This window comes from Lepisosteus oculatus, chromosome 12 (assembly GCF_040954835.1).
Source record: "Lepisosteus oculatus isolate fLepOcu1 chromosome 12, fLepOcu1.hap2, whole genome shotgun sequence".
In the NCBI taxonomy this organism is placed as follows: domain Eukaryota; kingdom Metazoa; phylum Chordata; class Actinopteri; order Semionotiformes; family Lepisosteidae; genus Lepisosteus; species Lepisosteus oculatus.
Window position 1 is genome coordinate 34,457,322 of NC_090707.1, and position 21,295 is coordinate 34,478,616.

At 43.0% G+C, this 21,295-nt stretch overlaps 1 protein-coding gene across 5 annotated transcripts in view; it reads right to left on the reverse strand.

Annotated features, from left to right (window-relative positions):
* Nucleotides 1-196: 196 nt before the first annotated feature.
* Nucleotides 197-21,295, reverse strand: part of LOC107078822 (uncharacterized protein KIAA2012 homolog) — a 66,819-nt gene continuing 45,720 nt past the window's right edge. For 3 of the 5 annotated variants that reach the window (XM_069196538.1, XM_069196541.1, XM_069196537.1), the window contains exons 15-27: nucleotides 19,890-19,979; nucleotides 18,574-18,618; nucleotides 18,376-18,435; nucleotides 17,931-17,994; nucleotides 17,753-17,836; nucleotides 14,458-14,710; nucleotides 10,490-10,664; nucleotides 9,088-9,205; nucleotides 7,296-7,660; nucleotides 6,090-6,283; nucleotides 2,774-2,946; nucleotides 1,442-1,661; nucleotides 197-633 (exon numbers count right to left, since the gene is read on the reverse strand). In XM_069196538.1, coding sequence (XP_069052639.1) covers nucleotides 459-633; nucleotides 1,442-1,661; nucleotides 2,774-2,946; nucleotides 6,090-6,283; nucleotides 7,296-7,660; nucleotides 9,088-9,205; nucleotides 10,490-10,664; nucleotides 14,458-14,710; nucleotides 17,753-17,836; nucleotides 17,931-17,994; nucleotides 18,376-18,435; nucleotides 18,574-18,618; nucleotides 19,890-19,979 — 2,016 coding nt within the window. In that variant the 3' untranslated portion in view covers nucleotides 197-458. The remainder of the gene's footprint in view (nucleotides 634-1,441; nucleotides 1,662-2,773; nucleotides 2,947-6,089; nucleotides 6,284-7,295; nucleotides 7,661-9,087; nucleotides 9,206-10,489; nucleotides 10,665-14,457; nucleotides 14,711-17,752; nucleotides 17,837-17,930; nucleotides 17,995-18,375; nucleotides 18,436-18,573; nucleotides 18,619-19,889; nucleotides 19,980-21,295) is intronic. The other 2 variants (XM_069196542.1, XM_069196539.1) reach the window with 2 other exon arrangements.

A 21,295-nucleotide genomic window follows, 5' to 3' on the forward strand; every position in this document is an offset into this window, starting at 1 on the left:
CCCGTAAAGCGCTTTGAGTGGATTGTCCAGAAAAGGGCTATATAAGTGTAAGCAATTATTATTATAACTAGACCCTCAATCTTTCACCCTGCAATCCGTTTCTTGTTTCGTGTATTTACAATTGATTTTTAACCAATAACCAATTGATTTTCTAACCAATTTGGACCAACTGCTTTTTGAAAAGAAAAGTCATCAGTTCAAATCACTAGATATAATTTATTGAAACAATATTAGAAGCTCTCATTGCATTGTCGCTGCTTTCCTTAATCATATCTCAGCAACATGACTCTGCTTTGGAATACAGGAGACATTTCCCTGCTCACTCCTATAGAAAAACAGAAGTTTTCAATCTTGCATGTTGCTTTATTCCTCTGTTAGAAATGCAGTGATCCTCTTGACTGGAACGGCCTTGAATTTATGATGGAGAGGAGGCGGCTATATTCAGGCACGTCGACTCTTCAGATTTCTTCGGACACCTCCTCCGGGGCGTCGGCTGGGAAGCCCAGCAGCTGCAGCAGCTGGAAGTAGGAGTAGACCCAGGGCCGGGAGACGTCCTGCATCCTCTCCAGCCCCTCGGCCTCCGTCAGGAGGTCCCGTCGGAAACGGAGCTGCTGCTCCAGCGCGGCCCTCTGTCTGAGAAACACAAGACGGTGCAAAACGCTGAAAGGCTGCACTGCCTCCTGCTGCTCGGGGGGGGGCGTCACCCTCTCGTGACTCGTTTCCGCTTGCCCTGCTCCAAACTGTCCAGCGGCGCACGGTATACACTGCTCCACCCTAATTTTAAATGAACCGAATCTCTTCCGCCACTTGGTGGTGGCGGAAGACATTATAGATGTCTTCCAGAAGGAGGTACCGCATACCCCAAGGGAGTTGAAATGCAATAAGTCGGAAACCTGAAAACCTTTTTAATGACGTCCTTCTGGAGCAGTATGGATGACTACTTCTTGAGCTACGGTTCCCTCCATCTGTTTCCTAAACCTTCCAATTCAGGGTCGCAGGGGAGCTGGAGCCTATCCCAGCAAGCAACGGGGGCAGGGCAGGGTACACCCTGGAGGGGACGCCAGTTCAACACAGGGCAGCCAGACACTCACACCAGGGCCTGGTTTCCCAGAAACCCATTCACCTACCAGCATGCAAACATGGGGAGAACATACAAACTCCATACAGATAGCACCTAAGGATTTGAACTCGGGGCCTCAGCGCTGTGAATCAGCAATGCTCACCACTGTCACCCAAGCTGTCATCCAAGGTACTAAAGTATTCTCCAATGAGCTACAATGAGAGGAACAAAGTCAAGAAAAATGCTCAACACTGGAGGTCATGCAGAAATGTGATACTGGCACTGTACGGTACACAGGTGAGGGAAAACTGGACAGTGGCAGCACTCTTTGATTACCGCAAGGCTCCTGGAGAGAGTGAAAGATTCTGTGCAGGGGGTTACCTGGCCAACCTCTCAGCCTGCCACCTGGCCTCCTCCAGGGCTCTCTTGGCCTGCTCCTCCGCCTGCCTTCGTCTCTCCTCTTCCCGGCGCTGCCTCTGCTCCTCTTCCTCCTTCCGTCGCCTCAGGTACTCCTGCCTCTCCCCCTCCTCCATCTCCAGCAGCTGCCTGTGCTCCTCCGCCCGCCTCTCTTCCTCTTCCCTCAGCCTGCGCTCAGCTTCCACTGTAAAGCACACAGCTCAGTAGCACCAGCCTCTTTACTCAGCTGGGGACACTCGGCCTGCCCGAAACTTACCTGCTTTGCTAACGTCAACACAAAAAAAGGAAAACCCCCTCACCCTCAGTTGTGTCTTCCTCCAATACCTTCAGATATTGGTGGGTGTGATGCAGGAAGAGGTGCTTGCGGGATATTGGCGGGTGTGATACAAAAGCAGGTGCTTGTAGGAAATTGGTGCATGTGGGATATTGGCAGGTGTGATACAGGAGCAGGTGCTTGTGGGATATTGGCGGGTGTAATACTGGAGTAGGTGCTTATCGGATATTGGTGCGTGTGGTACAGGACCAAGTGCTTGTGGGATATTGGCAGGTATGAAACAGGAGAAGGTGCTTGTGGGATATTGGTGGGTGTGATACTGGAGCAGGTGCCTGTGGGATATTGGCAGGTATGAAACAGGAGAAGGTGCTTGTGGGATATTGGCGGGTGTGATACTGGAGCAGGTGCCTGTGGGATATTGGTGTGTGTGGTACAGGAGCAAGTGCTTGTGGGATATTGGCAGGTGTGATACAGAAGCAGGTGCTTGTGGGATATTGGCGGGTGTGATAAAGAAGCAGGTGCTTATGGGATATTGGCGGGTGTGATAAAGGAGCAGGTGCCTGTGGGATATTGGCGGGTGTGATACAGGAGCAGGTGCTTGTGGGATATTGGCGGGTGTGATGCAGAAGCAGGTGCTTGTGGGATATTGGCGGGTGTGATACAGGAGCAGGTGCCTGTGGGATATTGGCGGGTGTGATACAGGAGCAGGTGCTTATGGGATATTGGCGGGTGTGACACAGGAGCAGGTGCTTGTGGGATATTGGCGGGTGTGATACAGAAGCAGGTGCTTGTGGGATATTGGCGGGTGTGATACAGGAGCAGGTGCTTGTGGGATATTGGCGGGGGTGATACAGGAGCAGGTGCTTGTGGGATATTGGCGGGGGTGATACAGGAGCAGGTGCTTGTGGGATATTGGCAGGTATGAAACAGAAGAAGGTGCTTGTGGGATATTGGCGGGTGTGATACAGGAGCAGGTGCGTGTGGATAAAGGACGTTGGGTGCTTGGGGCATGCGATTGGTACCTGCTCTCTGTGCCTCCTCCTCCAGCCTGCGTCTGTTGAGCTGCTGCAGTCTGTGCCGGAGCTCCTCCTGCCTCCTGCGCTCCCTCTCCCTCTGCGCCTGCTCCGTCCTCAGCCGGCTCTGCACCTCTTCCTCCTGCCTCTGTCTCTCCTCCTCCTCCCTCTGCCTCTTCAGCCTCAAAGACACGCAAAACATGAACCACGCAGCTCAGCTTCTAAACCCATGGGAACTGTTGCACACAGCATGGTACAAACTACACTGTACCATCCAAGCCATGCGGCTATACCACCTCATAGAACAGCTTTGACTGCCTTGAATCCAGATATTGAGATCTCAGAGGTTATGTACTGCAGCATCTGCCTGGTTTTTGGATGGGAATTAATGAAGGAAAATGTGGATAGTGCTGGAAGTGGCATTCCTAGACCAGTAGGTGTCAGTGCTCTGTTTATATTTGTGTAATTAGCAGTGATGCATAGAACCTGCGTGGTAAAATTAACGTTTGTACAAAAATATATTTTGCTTGTATACATTTTGTGCCTGTTGAACATAAACACGAGGACACCACCAAATATTGGCACCTTTGTCTAAACTAGGGGTCTCTGTAATTCAGTTTGTTTTATAGGCCACCCCAAATAGATTGGGAAGGCCTGCGGAACATTGATCAATGAAATAATTAATTCTGGTCTTTCATGGCTGATGGGTCTTCAGTTTTTCTTCTAGATGACCTGTAAATTACATCATTTAGACCTTTTAGCTGATCATTAAATTGTTCCACGTGTTACAAAATGGATGGTTTAGTGAGTATCTACATACTGGCCTGGAGACCCCATCTCTAAACTGAAGTCAGCTGTCAAACGTATTTCAGTAGATGAGTAGATCCTTTGTCCTTCTGACAAGTGTATGTGAGTAGAACTTATATTATAAATTCTCATTTTTAATTTGATGACTTTTGAGTGTCTTTGTGAAAGTACAGTCAGCCTGTCTCCAAACGGACTAGATAGGCAAAATAGCTTCCTCTCATTTGTTACTGTACCTAGCACCAAACTCTTAAGTACATATGTACGTATGTTACATTTCCTATAAACTGGCAAGGCATTCAAAAAATTAGAACTTCTCTCTGCTCTCATAATAATAATAATAATAATTGCTTACACTTATATAGCGCTTTTCTGGACACTCCACTCAAAGCGCTTTACAGGTTATGGGGACTCCCCTCCACCACCACCAATGTGCAGCATCCACCTGGATGATGCGACGGCAGCCATAGTGCGCCAGAACGCTCACCACACATCAGCTATCAGTGGGGAGGAGAGCAGAGTAATGTAGCCAATTCATAGAGGGGGATTATTAGGAGGCCATGATGGGGTAAAGGCCAGGGGGGAAATTTTTTTGGCCAGGACACCGGGGTTACACCCCTACACTTTTCGAGAAGCGCCCTGGGATTTTTAATGACCACAGAGAGTCAGGACCTCGGTTTTACGTCTCATCCGAAGGACGGCGCCTGTTTACAGTATAGTGTCCCCGTCACTATACTGGGGCATTAGGACCCACATGGACCACAGGGTGAGCGCCCCCTGCTGGCCCCACTAACACCTCTTCCAGCAGCAACCTTAGTTTTTCCCAGGAGGTCTCCCATCCAGGTACTGACCAGGCTCACACCTGCTTAGCTTCAGTGGGTTGCCAGTTGTGAGTTGCAGGGTGATATGGCTGCTGGCTGATATGTGATATGGTGATATGGCTGCTGGTGATATGGCTGCTGGCTGGCTCATAAGCTATCAATCTGAACAGATCATTAATGTCTGAAAAAAAAATGTTAGGCTTTGTTGTATATTGCCTTCATTGTGTATTAACCTTTCCTGGGGTAAGGGCTATTGATCTGAGACGTTTTTCCTAAGCAACGTGTGCTAAACTTGAAAATAGCGCAAAGGGGAAAAAATATTGGCTGTTGAATACAAAAAAATGAGTGCCATTCCCTTCAGATTGAAGTAGTTATCTTTGTGAAGTCTGGACAAATAAGATATTTTTCTTATGATTTCTTAGGATCTTTTGATGATGGTATCGATGACAAGAGGGCCTTTCTTCAGGGTTATAAAGGTTAAAAACCTTTCTGCAGCTAGAAGGCGCTGTAGGCCTGTTTTGAAGACCTACCTTGCTCCCCCCTGCTCCCCCCAACCTACTCCTGTGTCACACTCCTGGTGTGACAGGAAAATATATGCGCATCACCAGCCCAAAAGACTTCGGAATGCTTTTGAGAAGAAGAATTACAGGATGGTCAAAGTTCGCGTCAGAAGATAAGTCAATTGTAATACGAAAAGATTAGAAAATTAGGAAAGGGTTTGCAGGGAGGATACTGGAAATAAAACAGAGATAACAGTTCAAACGGACAGTCTATCTTCTTTGAATGTATCCTTTTTTCTCTTCATGTATAAAGGCTTAGGCCTCCAGTTCTTCTGCTGACCCTTGTGTAAATTATTAGCCCAGAATCTTTTTTCCTTTTTGTGAAATTAAAGCTGTTTGGACCCATCCTGACCCACCCAGCAAACTGCTAGCGCAAAGGCCTGAGAAGGAATATTGAGCTTTTTCCGGAATGAGCCGGGGGAGGGAGGGGGGGGGTTACAGGCACAGTGGAAACAACCACATTTTGTAATAATAATAATAATAATAATAATAATAATAATTGCTTACACTTATATAGCGCTTTTCTGGACACTCCACTCAAAAGAGCTTTACAGGTAATGGGGACTCCCCTCCACTACCACCAATGTGCAGCATCCACCTGGATGATGCGACGGCAGCCATAGTGCGCCAGAATGCTCACCACACACCAGCTATCAGTGGGGAGGAGAGCAGAGTAATGTAGCCAATTCATAGATGGGGATTATTAGGAGGCCATGATTGGTAAGGGCCAATGGGAAATTTGGCCAGGACGCCGGGGTTACACCCCTACTCTTTTCGAGAAACACCCTGGGATTTTTAATGACCACAGAGAGTCAGGACCTCGGTTTTACGTCTCATCCGAAGGACGGCGCCTGTTTACAGTATAGTGTCCCCGTCACTATACTGGGGCATTAGGACACACATGGACCGCAGGGTGAGCGCCCCCTGCTGGCCCCACTAACACCTCTTCCAGCAGCAGCCTTAGTTTTTCCCAGGAGGTCTCCCATCCAGGTACTGAGCAGGCTCACACCTGCTGAGCTTCAGTGGGCTGCCAGGTGTGAGTTGCAGGGTGATATGGCTGCTGGCCGAATTAATGTAATTAAAGAGCCAACCCAACACCCCGCTTTTTGAGCTGTTGGTGGGAGAGACCCCTGGCGATACCTGATCTCCTGTGCCCGCCGCTGCTGCTGCTCCTCCAGCTCCTGCTTCATCCTCTCCTCTCTTTCCTCCTTCTCCTGCTGCTGCTTCCTCTCCACCTCCTTCTCGCGCCTCTTCCGCTCCACCTCCAGACGCCGCTGCTCGGCCTTGTCGGCTCTGTGCTGCTCCCTGCGTCCGCTGCCCAGACTGGCGCCCTGCTGGAAACGTTCCAAGGCAACCCCACAGGTCAGACGTGCCACCCACCCGACACGGATCACACCCCTTAAAATTGTGCTGTTTGTAAGGAGGCATCCATAGCAGTTTCTGTTAGCCCAATTAGGATGAGACAAAGTTGTGACCTGCCCCTCCAAACTGGTCCAAAGCATCTGATAACGGCGTTTAATCCAACAAGGACTCTTCGCTTTACCCTTTAAAAAACCTGCCGTGTATCAATGCAATTGGAATTTCACTACTGGAAGCTGGAAGATGGAGTTCGGATTTGGTCTGGATCTAAATTGCTTCAGAGCTCCCTCCACGGCAAGTTTGACTTTTGACACAGTTCCCTTAACAGGTTTTTTGGATTCCTTTCGTACTAGACAGATCTTTGAAGTCTCGGGGTGACCCGGGGTTACAGTCAACATCCCCTTGGACTTCGTTAAGTCATATCGGATTAGAAAGGCGCAGGGAAGTTAATTCTGTTTCTGCTTTTCCTGAACTCTCCTGAAATGTAAACTGTACATATGGTCTTCAATACAAGATTTTGTAATGGTTTTATACTGACCGGTATGTGTTTAAGATTTGGTTTCAAAACTGAAGTTTCTGTAATTTTGCTGTAACAAGCCATGAAGTTCAGACAGGAAGTGTAGTTTTCTGTGTATGTTGTGGTCCGTTGGCAATGAGCATTCATCTTCAACCCAACTAAACTCAGAAAGAATTTACCAGTGTGGGCACAACTGGATGCCACATATGGTTTTCATAGATAAGTACTTTTCAGAGGGAATTACATTTTTTTTTCCATTCTAGAAATCCCCACCTACACCAAGAGCAAGAGTACAAAAGGGTCTTGGGGGGTGGGGGGGAGGAAATTGCCTTTAAAAGCAATCAAGGAGAAAAAGAATGTCAAGTTTTGCCAATCGAGCTCCACACTGGATGATGGGAAAGCAAATGAAAGATTAATCAATGCAGCTCCTCTCAAATCTGAAGCAAGAAGTACAAAAGCCTCAGACTTACTGTGGAGCTATTCATGTCTGAGCCATCAAGAGACACTGAGTTTGGGGGTGCTTCAGTAATGCCTGTGGAGAGCAACGCCTTCGAAGCAGTTCTAGGGCTCAAGAGAGTGGGGTCCTCATTCAGGCGGGAGGTGACAGAGCCTCGGTCACTGTCCGCCATCACAAAGGACCAGTGTGTCTCCGAAGTGCCGGGCCTCTGTTCGTCTGGGACATCTTCCCCGTCTGTGCTGACGTCCGCTGTGCCTTGCGTCTGCCTCTCCACCTCTGCCTCCACGACGATTTCCGGAGCTGCAGCTTGTGGCTTCCTCTTCAAACTGGCCGCCCTTTTATCGGCTTTCTCTTCCACCGGCTTCTCTCTGGGTTTGCCTGCAAAACAAGCCCAGAACGTCCTTGAAGCGCCAAAGGAAAAAGACCCAAAACAGACCGAGCCAGTGAAGAGATGTCCTCGCAGACCGGTTTTGGTCTTTTATCATTTCTGGAGTCGTGGAGACTCCTCCGAGACTGGCCACAAGAAATTACATTTGATATGAATGCTGTCAAATTCATATCATTTAGAATACAAACGCCGATACCCAAGTAGAGAAGTGTTTTGGTAGTTTTGGTATGTACATTTCTGAAGCAGCGGTTAGCACTGCTGCCTCGTGGTGCTGGGGCCCCGGGTTCAGTTCCTGGGGTGCTATCTGCGTGGAGGCTGGTATGATCACCCCATGCTCGCATGGGTTTCACCTGGGTGCTCTGGTTTCCTCCTGCAGACCAAAAACATGCTGGCAAAAACTCTGTGTCTGTGTGTACCTGGGTCCCCTGTGATCCTGATTTGGAAACAGTGGTTAGAAAATGGATGGATTCTATATAAAGGATGGTTTTTGCTTTCCAATGTATTCCCATTTAAATATAGTTTCTCATTTCAACTATCCCTACAAAAAGCATTGTTTGCATCTTCCAAGAGCACTCCTAGAGGCAAGGAACTAATATGTTTCCCTTAAATGAATGTGATCCATGTTCTGTCCTGGTCACTAACTTATCTTGGTAGAGCAACCGATCCCCTATGGTTAACTAATTGAAGACAGAGTTCAGGAGTGTCTGTTATAGACGATTCAAAGTTACAGGGAAAAGTAGTGGTCTGATTGCTCTCTCCTGGGCTTGAATGAAATGAATACACCATCCTTTATCATATTTTATATTGTCACATTGCAATGTTTTTCCTGCGGTTAGTGTTGAGGAGGGAAATCAGTTCTAATATAATTAAACCATACAAGACTTGAGCTAATGTGTATTTTTTTTATAAATGCTCCTTCAACATAGCCGTGGTGATTGTATTAAACTCCGTCTTATGTATCACTAGAGATTTCTCGCAAAGCGTGATTTCTCTTCCACTGTAGGGGAAAATGTTGTCCATGGGGGAAAATTTGCAGGGAAACCTGCAGCTTTGCATACTGTACTCTTCTGTTATTCTTTTACAGTGTGTGAAATTGAAGTTCTTTTACTAGCTAACGGAAATAGCACATTGCTTTAGTCATATTCTAATATAACATCATCCGTTATTTTCATTTTAATCAAGATAATTTTATTCCAGAACATCAGCCCTTTCTTGGACATGTTTGTTCTTAAAAACCTGAGATGTCCTCATACTTACCTTTACATAGAACAAGAAAAACAACTCTCTGGAGTCTGGTTTACTAAACAGATATTGATGCAGTTGTCTTGCCAGGACTTTCACTCCAGTTGCCATGGTAATAGCAAGATAAAATTAATTTCATTGAAGCAGCAGCTCAGTAATTTTTGAAACTCCTTACCTACAACAAACTCTGCACGTCCCTGCTGGCCCTTTCCTTTAACCTTCTTCTTGTCGACTGATACTCCTGAATTTGCTTTGGAGTCCTTTTGTTTCCCTTCTTTGACTCTTCCTGTTTTCTGGGGAGGAATAAAACGCAAAAAACGGATTCCTCAGGGTGACGTTTGCGTGACTTTTCCACATTAAAAGTTGCAGATTCGTTTATTTTGCCTCCCACCAAAAAGATTGACCACACAAAACAAATCTACCCCAAATAAAGATTTTAAAATTGTCATTTTATACTGAGGTACTGTAAACCCAGTCAGGAAATATGGGTATATAGTAGTCTGAATATATAGTAAACTCTAGCCCCTTCAAGTGCGATGTCCGATGTATATTTTAATAAGCTCCAAATCTCACATTTTAATGTCTAATTTTGCTGAAATATTCTCAATTGATTAGAACTGTGCTGTCAAATACACTTCTTCAGAGATCATATCTTTCCATGAATTGGAGAAAATTGGAAAAAAAAACACATACCCACAAAACAATAAAAGTTCCACTAACGTCTTCTCTCAATGTCAAATTTTTAGGACATGCAAACATTATCTGTTGGACGGTGTTGCTTGATTCATAATGATTAAAAACTATCACACACCTGTGAAAATCACCACATAATCACTGCTGATTCAGGTGCAGTTTAAACAGAACCATGTCCACTCTCCCAACATAAACAACAAGAGCTGTCTCTCGGCAGATGGATATAAATGTCAGAACCTTCGGGTTCATGAGAAAGAATCTATCACTCAGTGGCAGGCCGAGAGCAGAACACCAGTTACCAGCAGGTCAGAAAAGCACCAAGAAGAAGTCAAACCAATCTGTTTGCCTATTTGAAACACTACTGACAATCATATACCTTGAAAAAGTATTCACCCCTTTGCCATTTTGTTGAATTAGAAATGTAATTTACATTTTATTTTAATGTCAATATTTTGAATCGAAACTTGAAAGTGGACTTTGAACACTTGTCAGCAAAAGCTGCAAAGGAAGACCAAAAACTAAAATATATTGATTGTGTATTCACCCCTGTTGCTAGGACGAACCTAGCCAAGTCGCAAAATTAGTCAAATCGCATCTGGCTGAGTGTAATAATAGTGGTTAACAGATAATTTCAGATAAACTACACCTGTCTGTGTAACATACCTCAGTCAGGTGGTGAATTTCAAGCAAACATTGTGCCAGGAAACTTTCAACTTTTCTAACTAGGAAACACAGATTCAAGTAATGAGTTTAGAAAATTTAGAAGCAAGACAGCAAGGCCAGAAGCGTGTTTTTTTTTGGATATGAATCAAAAGACAGAAATAAAAGACAAACTCCACCCTGTAAATACACAGTTGATTGAAGCTTGCTCAATAGTTACTCACCATAGATTTCTCTGTTTTGAGATCAGCCCCCTGCTTAGCAAGCGTGCTCAAGAACTCTTCCTCCTCTTCTTCTGTCATGGGTCCATTCCCAGAACCCTTTGCTGCCTTTACTCTATTTCCCAGACTGTCTTTGCTGTGAGTTAGATACGTCTCTTCAGTTTTGTGCTGCTGCCAGCTACAAGAAATTTGAAAATTAGTTTGGGTTAAAACAAGTGTGGGCGACAGGGTGACGCAGTGGTCACCACTGCTGCCTCACAGTGCTGGGACCCTAAGTTCCATTCCTGGGGTGCTATATGTGTGGAGTTTGTATGTTCCCTCCATGTTCACATGGGTTTTCTGCCACAGTCCAAAGACAGGGTGTACCCTGTCTTGCGTCCAATACTTCCTGGGATAACCTCTGGGCCACCCTGACCTTGAAATGGATTAGCAGTTATAGAAAATGATGTGATAAATCAAATTTCTCCGTGGGACTTCACATGATTTGAACATGCAAGTAACAAAGACAAAACCTTTTCTAGACAGCTGTCCTTGACACTTCCTTGGACAAAATAATGGAATAATCAAAAGGGGAGACCCAGGCAGTTTAGCTGTAGAAGGGGATTTGCCAAGACTACAAACTATTTCATTCATCCACACAGAGCAGGGGACAAGACTGAGTGTCTGTAGACAAAACAGAGAGAGATTGTTTTTACACAGAAGACATGGTGGGTGAATGTAACTAAAACCCTGCTTTGTTGTGGATACTTTATTGTCTGAACCTTTCGAGGCCAAGCACCTTGAAAAGATATACATAATGGAAACCAAGCAAGTTGAAGGATTATTCATGAAAACAATAGGTCTTATTCTTCCTGCTCTTCATATGTTTTATTTTCACTGTAGTCTCTAAGTGAAGTCGCTGACAATGCTTTCTCATGCGGGGTTGAACTACGCATTCTGATTGAGATACACTGCCAAATCAGTCTGAACAGCATTGCAGCGCAAGATCAACATTCCTGTTAGGTGAAAGTCAGAGCACTTGAATCTAGACTAGTCTTATGACTTAACTAGATCATTGTGGTGACCTGATCCGAGTGACTTGAGCGGTCTTCTGGACTAAAACATCTGTTTCAGCTAACTGGATTATGGGAATTACTTTGTTAGACCCACAGACTGAGACAACTATTGACTATTGACTTTTGTCAACTTGACTGACATGACAGTTTTATTAATAATGCCAATGCAGGTTACATGGCCACTGAAAGGATGTTTTGTAAAGAAAAATAGAAACAAAAATCATTTGCTGTAGGTACGATCTAAAACTTTTGAATGTTTTTTTTTTCCCCTCTGAGACATGCCAACAAGGACAGTATTAAGAAGGGTAACCTGAGACAGGCTACACTTTTGCTGGAAACAGTCATTTTCACCAGTGAATCACAGCCCCCATTAAGACACGAGCTATGATAGAACTCACCAGGTGAGTAAACATTACCTACAGCTATATAACGTCAGGAAGGAAGACTTCTAAAACTGTGCACCATTTATTATGAAAAAAAGCTTATAAAGGCAGAGATACAAAGAGGGTAATTGCAAATGTCTGCTGAAATGAAGACTAAGGCCAGATCCCCGCATTAACGGAGTATAAGCTGAAATCTGATCCAGGATCAAACGAGGGAAAGTTTAGTGGGATTTAGAATGGATGGGGGGTTGGGAAAGAATGCGTACAGTAATTAGGCAGGATGGTAATGAGCTCTGGTCTAGAATCTGAGGCCCCAGGAGCTTTTAGGTTTGACCTTTCCAGAGCACCGCACACCCAATCTTAGAGTTGGAACAGGAGGCCAAGTGGAGAAGAAACTGATCCCGAGATCCCGAGGAAAGAAATACCGAGCTGGGATGAGGGACGGGGGTAGAAATATAATTTTGGAAAGGCTAGACCTGGTGATGTCTTCTTGCAGCACATCACAACTCACAGGAAGAGAGCAAACAAAACAGCTGGCAGCTCCAGCAGGTGTGAAAGGGTGTACAGTCTCGTAGCTGCATTCCTGATTTTTAAGTCCGCATGGGGCTGAAATTATGGCATGGTGACGCAGGGGTTAGCTTTGCTGCCTCACAGCAGCTGGGGCCCCAACTTGGCCCCAGGTGCTGGGCCCCACCGTAAGTTCAATTCCTGACCTGGGCTGCTATCTGCATGGAGTTTGCATGTTCTCTGGAGTCCTCCCACTGTCCAAAGATGTACTGGTAAATTCATTGGCTTGGGGGAAACTTTGGCCCTTGTGTGAATGTGCCCTGCGATGGACTGGAGTCCAGTCTAGGGTGTGGACTCTGCCTTGGTGAGAAAGCCTCGGGCTCCTCTGTGACCCTCAACTGGATGGATGGAGGGATGCGGCTTAAAATGTTACATTACAACAGGTGTAAGAAAAAAAAAAAGAAAAGTGCAGGGTGTATGCCAAAGCCCACATATACAGTAGGTTCTAGAAGACATTAGAAGGTCAGACAGAGAGAGAAAAGAAATATGCTTACGAGGGCAAAAACTAATGCCAAGAGGTTGGTATTTTTAACATTATGATAGAAAAAGCCAATAAAGCTAGATGTAATTTAAAAATATTAGCCTATAACAAAAGACAAGCAAGTATAAGAGCTTAGAAACAAAACAGAGACAGTTTGGGCCCATCTACTGTAGGTTATTGTTGTTCAGCATCTAACTGATTCAAGGATCTCATCCAGTTGTGCCTTGACGAAAGCCAGGGTGTTAGCTTTAACAGCATGGCTGGGCAGCTTGTGCCATCCTCCCACAACCCTTTGTGTAATGACGTTCCACCTCTCCTCAGCTTAGTTTGCTCAGTTTGTATGTAGGGACGGCTTGTGTCCTGTGCTCTTTGCTTAACTGTTGATTTTCGCAGAAATCCAGCGTGGTGACTTTGTCAGTGCCTTTGAGGAATTTCGATATCTGAATGAGGTCACACCACAGCCTCGTCTGTTCCAGATTAAAAAGTTTCTGTTCTTTTAGCCTGCAAGTTTAGTTTGTGTATCCGGTGGCTTTTCTGTGAACTAATTTGAGACCCGCATCGCATTGCTTGTGTCCTGGTGAATACAGTATTTAAGATGGTGCACAGAGTTGGATATGCTTGCAGCCTAATGCATGAGAAATATTATTAATGTTCAGTAGATGGAGAAAAGAATAGGGCCACCTGCACAAAACCTTGTGGATCTCCCTTTGCACAGAACACAAGGCAGGAATACACCCAGGACAAGACTCAGTGCATCACAGGGCTCTGACACACAAACGCACAGGCACAGGAAGACCCGAGGAGACAAGGAGAACATACAAACCCAAGACAGATACCTTTCTGGAATCAAAGAATTTAAAAGAGTTGTGAGGCCCTAGTTCTTAACTGCCATACCACTGATGCCCCTCTGAAATATTTAATAGAACTTGTTATTTATTTAATCAGTCATGTTTTCCAAACCTTTAGCACATGGTAGAAGAGACCTATGAAATTAATAGCCCTTTGGACCTTCAGTACTTCATGTACTATATATGCAGTTTTGCAAACTCTTCATACAGTACATGCAAAACAGACTGTGGGCCATTTGCCATATTACAGCAAAAAAAAAATCTATCCTTGTGTGAGATGCTGGTCTAGGGAAATAAAAAGTGCTGCTGTAAATAAAGTAAGATTGCGTCTGTATTTTACCAAGATCATTCAACTGTTTTATTATATGTTTAGGAAAAACACAGCGGTAGAAATTACTGACTATAGGCAATGCAGGAAATATCCCTGTTTTCAGTCAGAGTGAATTGACAATTCTGGGATAGCGTTGGCAGGAGATCAGTCTTTTTTGTCAAGTTTAAATCTCCTGCCATGGAACAAACACATAATCCTTATATTTCCAGGGATAAGAACACATAATTCATCCATTAATTCATTGTCTTTGGGATTCATATGAAGATGAAGTTAAAGCATTCAGATCGGGTCACCCAACCCACTTACCCCACTAGAGATGTGGATCCAGCTGTGGCGCTGGGTTCCAGCTGTGCCTGGCTTTGGGGGAAGCCCATTGCTGCGTGCCCTGTACCAGATGAGCTGACAGGCAGGTGGGGGTGAGTAGCCTCAGAGCACCAGGGATGATCAGACCCGCCTTTGAACTGGAGAGATCCTTCAGACACTCCCCCACGCCCAGAGTGAAGACCCCGCTCGCCCTCAGAGTCGAACCCCTCACCCGATCTCTGTCCTCCTGGAGAAGCTGAAACACATAGCCCCCACAAACAAGCATACAGGAATCTATAACTTGCCTTCCAGGAGATCCAACAGCACTACACAGTACCTTTAAAAGCAGGTACATTTAAAGATTATGCATTATCTGTGGCTGAACCCTTCTAGACAGATGGCTGAATCTAGTCATGAGGATAAGGTAGCAGGAAAAGCTCTAGGCTAGGCCCCTAAAAAGAAAGAGCAACAAGGAGGTAGATGGGATAGATAGCAATGAATGCTGGGAGAGAGAAGCTGACTTCCTGTATTCATGGGTTCTACCTCAAAATGTTCCTGACCGGTCAATTCCTGAAGAACAAAAAACATTTTTTTTCATGAAAGTTCTATTGACTGCCAAATTTGAATCTCTCCCGATCTGTCCAGTGCACCATTCTGGCCTTAATCCTGTGGTTTTGTGACAGGGGAAGAGCTTCCATGACTTTTTAATGTCAATCACAAGGAAGCCAATCAGAGTCCAGTGTCCGGGCAGAAAAAACGCATGGTGCCGTCCTCTTCTGTGCGTATTTAAGTCTGGACAATTTGTTCCAGGTCATCCTTTTTCTTGAATTTCTGTTTAGAAACTCACTTTATGATATATAGCACCGTGCACTTGAATATTTTCTATTGTCTAAACTGTACTTTAAGAAAATAAAACTCCTAATGTTCCATAATCAAAAAGAAGTCTTTAATCTGCCCACTGAGACACTTATATAAGTCTCTTTACAGGATTTATGTTTATCTAAAACAGTCAGTTACATTTATTGTTTTTTTTTTACAGAAACAGAAAAATGTAACCTGGCGATGTCTATTTTATGAATATGGCCATTGGCTTTTCTCCAACAAATAGTTTAAAAGTTGTCATTATAACTGATGCTATTCGTTTTTTTTTATTTTCATTATTTCTACACCAAAAAGGTTTTTTTATTTTTATCTTTCTCCCATACATTAATGACATATTTGTTGGTTAGCATTTTGTACTCCAAAGTGATAACAGTTTAACATTTTAATGTGATATAGGCACTTTAGTAAAAATAATGTTTTTTCAAGCAACCTGAAGTAATAACAACTGATTAGTATTCTGGCGATAGCAGTACATGATTTATTTTAAAGGCCTTGTAGGCATTTAATATGTTAATATGTGGTTTGCATTATATTAACTTATTCATGTAGCCTAGCAACCCAGCATAGGTTTGTCCTTATCATTATGTACGTAATGACTGCATATTAATTAGGCGTTATCTCTAATTTATGTTTACTTTATTCTGGCTAGCTGAACATTCCATTTCTGCTCTATATTTTGAATGACTGATGTGTCTCTGAGGACTGTGCATTAGGATTATAATTAACCACTGCATTTAAACAGTTTCCAAAGAACATTGTTTAACAAAATAACTGGTAGTGGACCAGCCTACAATATAAAAAAAAAAGTTTGTAAAATTATTCTAAAAAGAACAAATGACATAGGAAAGGTATTATATAAGATCTTTTCTCATTAACCTTTCATTACCTTGCAAAAACTAACCAAGCTATTCATAAATTAAGTAATTACAGGCAGATCTTTTTTGTTGAAAATGAATTCAGTGTTTTATATAGTGCTTTTTATCCCAAAGGATTCTAAAACACTTCACACTTCACATGTAGGATGTAGGACCCACTCACCACCACAGAAGTGCAGCCCCTATCTGGGAGTCATGGAGCAAATTGCTATTAATTGAATTAAATGTTAAACGGACAGACTGGACAATTCAGGAACAGAATATAGGCAAGACAGACAAGCTACATAGAATATGTATAGATTCGATATAGAGGCTAAAACCTCCCAATTTTTCAAAAACTGCCAGGGGATATTCAGTGACCCTGGTGTCAGGATTTTGTTTAGTACCTCATCTGAAGGATGGTACCTTCTACAGTGCCAGATTGGGAATTCCAGTCAATAAAGAGCAGCATCACGCATTGGTCCACCAACACCACCCACAACAAGTCCTATTTTTCTTGGAGGCCTCCTGTTCCTGTACTGACCTGGCCTAATCTTGCTTAGCTTTTGCGATCTGACATAAGCAAACTTTATGAACCACTTCGATCAGGTTATTATGAAGAGCACTAAGGACCCCTTTTTTACCCCTTCGGAATCTGACTCTCTTTTTATCTTACTTCTGCTGCACCAATGCACAAAGTTCAAAACTGTGTATCCTTAGTAAGCTTTATCTCCTTAAAGAGAAGGCAATTTTCATCTCAGTCTGGTGAGGGATACTACTGAACTGGAGATCCATATTGGGACCTCATCTGGATAAAGCATATCTAGTAGATAAGTGCTTCACATTCACATTCATTTCACAACTAAAGATGAGATTGTAATCTGACACTGCCTACTATGTTTCCAGATATAGTCCTACTTTCAAACCATGCCTTAAAACATGTCTGATCAAATGGAGTTTTTGAACAGATATGATGATGGAGATTGCCTCTTGAAGGAGATGAGACGCTATGAAATAGTAAGAAATAAATTACCCAGTCATGCTGTTAAGGCTGATACTCTGGTTTCTTTCAAGAAAAGCTGGATGAGATCCTCCCATTACTTAGCTGCTAGGTTCTCAGTACTTCTTCTCTAATCAGAAGAGTACTTAATGAAATTCAGATCAAAGCCCACATTCTTGTGTGTGTGTGTGTGTGTGTCTGTGTGTGTGTGTCTGTGTGTGTGTGTGTGTGTGTGTGTGTGTGTAGACCAAGCTTTCTTTTACTGAAAAGTAACATCTAACTAGCTAGATTTATAAATTATACTTCGACTTTGTGCTCTGGTTAAATTCCTTCCTTTCCTACTCCGACCTACACAAAAGTTATTGGCTAAATTAATTTTCCCATTTACTCCTTATCTGCTGCGTAGGAAATGTTTTAACAAGCACTGCTACCCAACTCCCTAGAGAATTCTTCCTAGAGAAAAGGCTTTTAAAGAAAGTGTATTAATCTTTTCACTAGTATTGCTGTTGCCAGAAACTCTTGGAAAACACTGAAAAAATGGTGGTTTATATTGGACACTTACAGCATGTCGCATCGTCTGGGTGTTTCTTTGCTTTCTGTAATGGGTCTCCCACACGTCGAGTCTGAGTAGTGCTGGCAATGCCTTCTGGAACAAGGAAGTGTGATATTGCTAGAAACTGCAGAGGGAATCTTATAATAATCTAGAAGCTGTCATGGCGAGTTAGAAACTTGTCCTTTACCTGTGGGTAGAATTTTCCCAGCAGTTTTTAGACTTGCTTCATTGTTTCCTTTACTGTCCCAGTACTATGAAAGGAAAGATCAACAAGAATACAAATACGTTATGACTGGACATTGAGAGAAAAATGCCCCAAATAATGGTATTATCAATAATTCTGATGTCTAGGTGATTTGGTTTGGAAATGGACCAAAAAATATAAATGAAAAAGTCATGAAAATACTCTTCTAATATCTGTCTGTTTTCTAAACACTTCATCCAATTCTGGGTTGCTGGGGAGCCAGAGTGTAAAAATAGAGAACAAAAACAAGACTGCTCTCACTTGAAGAAGACTCTCCTGCCAAAACAGTATGGGTTTTCCTTTGTACTTTTCAGGGTGGAATTTACAGGTACAACAAATATTTCTTGGCAATCTGTACATACAGTAATAGAGTATAAAGAGTTATAACCTCATGTGGTTTCATCTTTCCAGGTTTCTGTAAATGCTGATTAGCCCATTCATGGTTGACCTGAGAAGACCCAGAAACGACAGCTTGACTATAGGCTCACTTGTAAAAAACAAAGTTCACAGAATTAGTTTTGTAAAATTACCCCCAAAAAAATATTTGCCGGTTATTAAGATTTAATAAGTCTAATTAGGGTTTTACCAGTTTGTTTTTCCTGAAGTTCCGGTTGGATTCCTTGTCCTTTATCTGCAAATCAAGCACACGGAAACCTGACATTTACACCACAACCACCAAAAGGGGGCGATGTTGAGGGTTAGATTCCCATATGCCTTTGCCAGCTTCCACGTTCGAGATTTGTTTGTCACAGAAGTGGTTTTGTAAGCCCACATACTGTATGGAGATTGATGTAAGACATACTCCAGGTCTTAAAACCGATTGCTTGGCATTAAAATGCTATTACATTTTCCACAGTGTTTTTAACTAGCTATGACAGTCATTCAGTTGACCTGGAGAAATATACTGAGAATATTGTTATGCATGTTGACCCACCTGAAAATATTGTTGATATGTCTTTCTCAGCAAAGTAATCTTTGCAGTTTTTTTATGGTGGGGAGTCAGCAGTACTCTTAAAACTTTCCCCGAAGTGGAAAGGCTGATGAGTCAAGAAATTCAGGATCTTGCTCAAATCCTTGGCTGGACACTATGGCCCAGAATTCACTGATTTGCACCTGTGTCATGTCACCAGCTGACTGAGTATTGGACTTCCCCAGTTGGCATTGGTGGGGTTTTTTCTGGGATAGGTGGCCACAGTCCTCTCAGAGTCCAGCAGAACAGCAACTTCTGTGACTTCTCATAGGAGTGAAACCGCAGGCTTGCAGTAACGTCAGCGAGAGACATGCTTCTCCTCCAGTCAGAGTTGACAGTGAACCGTGAACCACAGGACACAAGTGTAAACTATGCAGAAATGCATTCTTCTTTACACAAAGGGTTGTGGGAGCATGGAACAAGCTACCCAGCCATGTAGCTGAAGTCTGTACTTTGGTTTCCTTCAAGAAATGGCTGCATGAGTTTCTCGGATCAATTAAGTACTACCTACCAAATGGGCTAGTTAATGGAATACCTATTTTTATTTGTGAACTTTGTTTTGAAGTTGTGAATTTTGTTTTTTTTTATGTTTGGAAGTGAAGGTAACACCCCTGCAGAGCTTTCTGTGTGTGAAAAGAAGAGTGGCTCTCTGACAGACGGCGGTGCTGGAGCAGCGAGAAACATGCCAACAGGTTTTCCTTTGCTCTGTGGAAATCAGCCAACTCTAGAAAGCTGATTCTGTAACAACAGGTGGTTACAGCAGACTTTGCAGGATCCCAAGTCATTGACTTGTAACCTGACAAATTCAACTAATAATGAATTCAACAGGGGAATTAAGACCTCAGTTTGAAGTGAAAACACAATGAGTAATGGACCACAAAGCTCATAGCTGCCATATTCCTGATGTACTGTAATGTGAAGAAAACACTCACTAGTACCCGGTCTACTCGGTCACTAGTGTCAGGATTGGACCTCTCTCCTGATTTCTTGTGGCCTTCATGTCCGTTCTCGCCAGCCTCAATCTACAGTGAAAAAAGGAAGAAAAGAATAAAACCTCAGTCCGTATCAATTGGTTTTGTTGTTCATGATGCACTTCAGTATTTGTCTATTCAAAGCAATAGTACAGCCTCCTACTAATTTTAACAGTGAGTGGTGAAGAGGATGCATCTATTGAATTTTTAAACGTTCAATTCTAAACATTGCAGCCGGTTAAGTATGAATTTGCGTATGAAAGATGTGGGATAATTCAAGGTAAAATCTGACATCTAGAGGATGTCTCAATAGAGAAGAGTAACTCTTCAACCACTAACACTTTATTTGATATTTCTAGAGTTTTTTGGTTCAATTATTGGGAATGGTATTATATTTTGGTATTCGCAGAGATTTCTGTACTTTGCATATTTTAATGGAGTAGCACGGTGAGCTGAATCCATGAATAATTTGCCCATATACTTCTATTTTATTTGTTGTTTGTCTCAGGACTAGTCATTTATAAATCGTAAATTTAAAACCTCAGTAGAATATATGAATACTTAAAGAGCCATCAAACCTCAAATAAGGTCGTAAGTTTTGACATTGTGTTGGGGGAAAGAAATGAAGTATTTATAAGTCGTTGTTGCCATCACAAATAGAGGACAACACTGCTTAACTGTTATGTAAAGCAAATTATACACAGAACCTTAATGGAATGATAACACAAAGTCAACTAGCAATAAGCAATGCAGAATCAAATCAAACTGTCTGCATCACTGTGTCCTGGGTGGTATTTAATTGTGGTGTTCAAAATAATTTAATGCCTGTTGTTGAATCTCTGGAAAACAAACCCAATTAAGGAAAACTAAGCACATGGAACATTAAACTTGGTACCGTCAAGCTGGTTCAACTATTGTGGCATGGAGTACTGTTTATGAATTTAAATTTAAAACATGATTTGGGTGTTTAGACCTGTTGTTGCCAGGAAATTGTTATAAATAACCTGTGAAGAAAAAAAGATCCCATGAACCTCTGTCTAGGGCCCAGAATGACTCCTACACCCTGAAGATGTCTTTTTATACCGGGTGGTAATAAGGCTTCTGGAACATGAAGGTTTTAGGATGACATTTCTGGCTGGTGCACTTTTCACCAAGATGGTTCACTCAGACTGCTTCAGTAAAAATACCCAACTGGCAAAATGGGTACAAATATAAGTCACTTAGGATAAAAGATTCCAACAATAAATACTAAAACAGCTATGCAAGAGCACAAAGCAGAGCAGATACAGCTCTAAACGTAACATAAAAAGACCGAAATTCACAAAGTGCAAAAGTAATAGCAGTTTTAGTATTATTTGGGGTCCTTA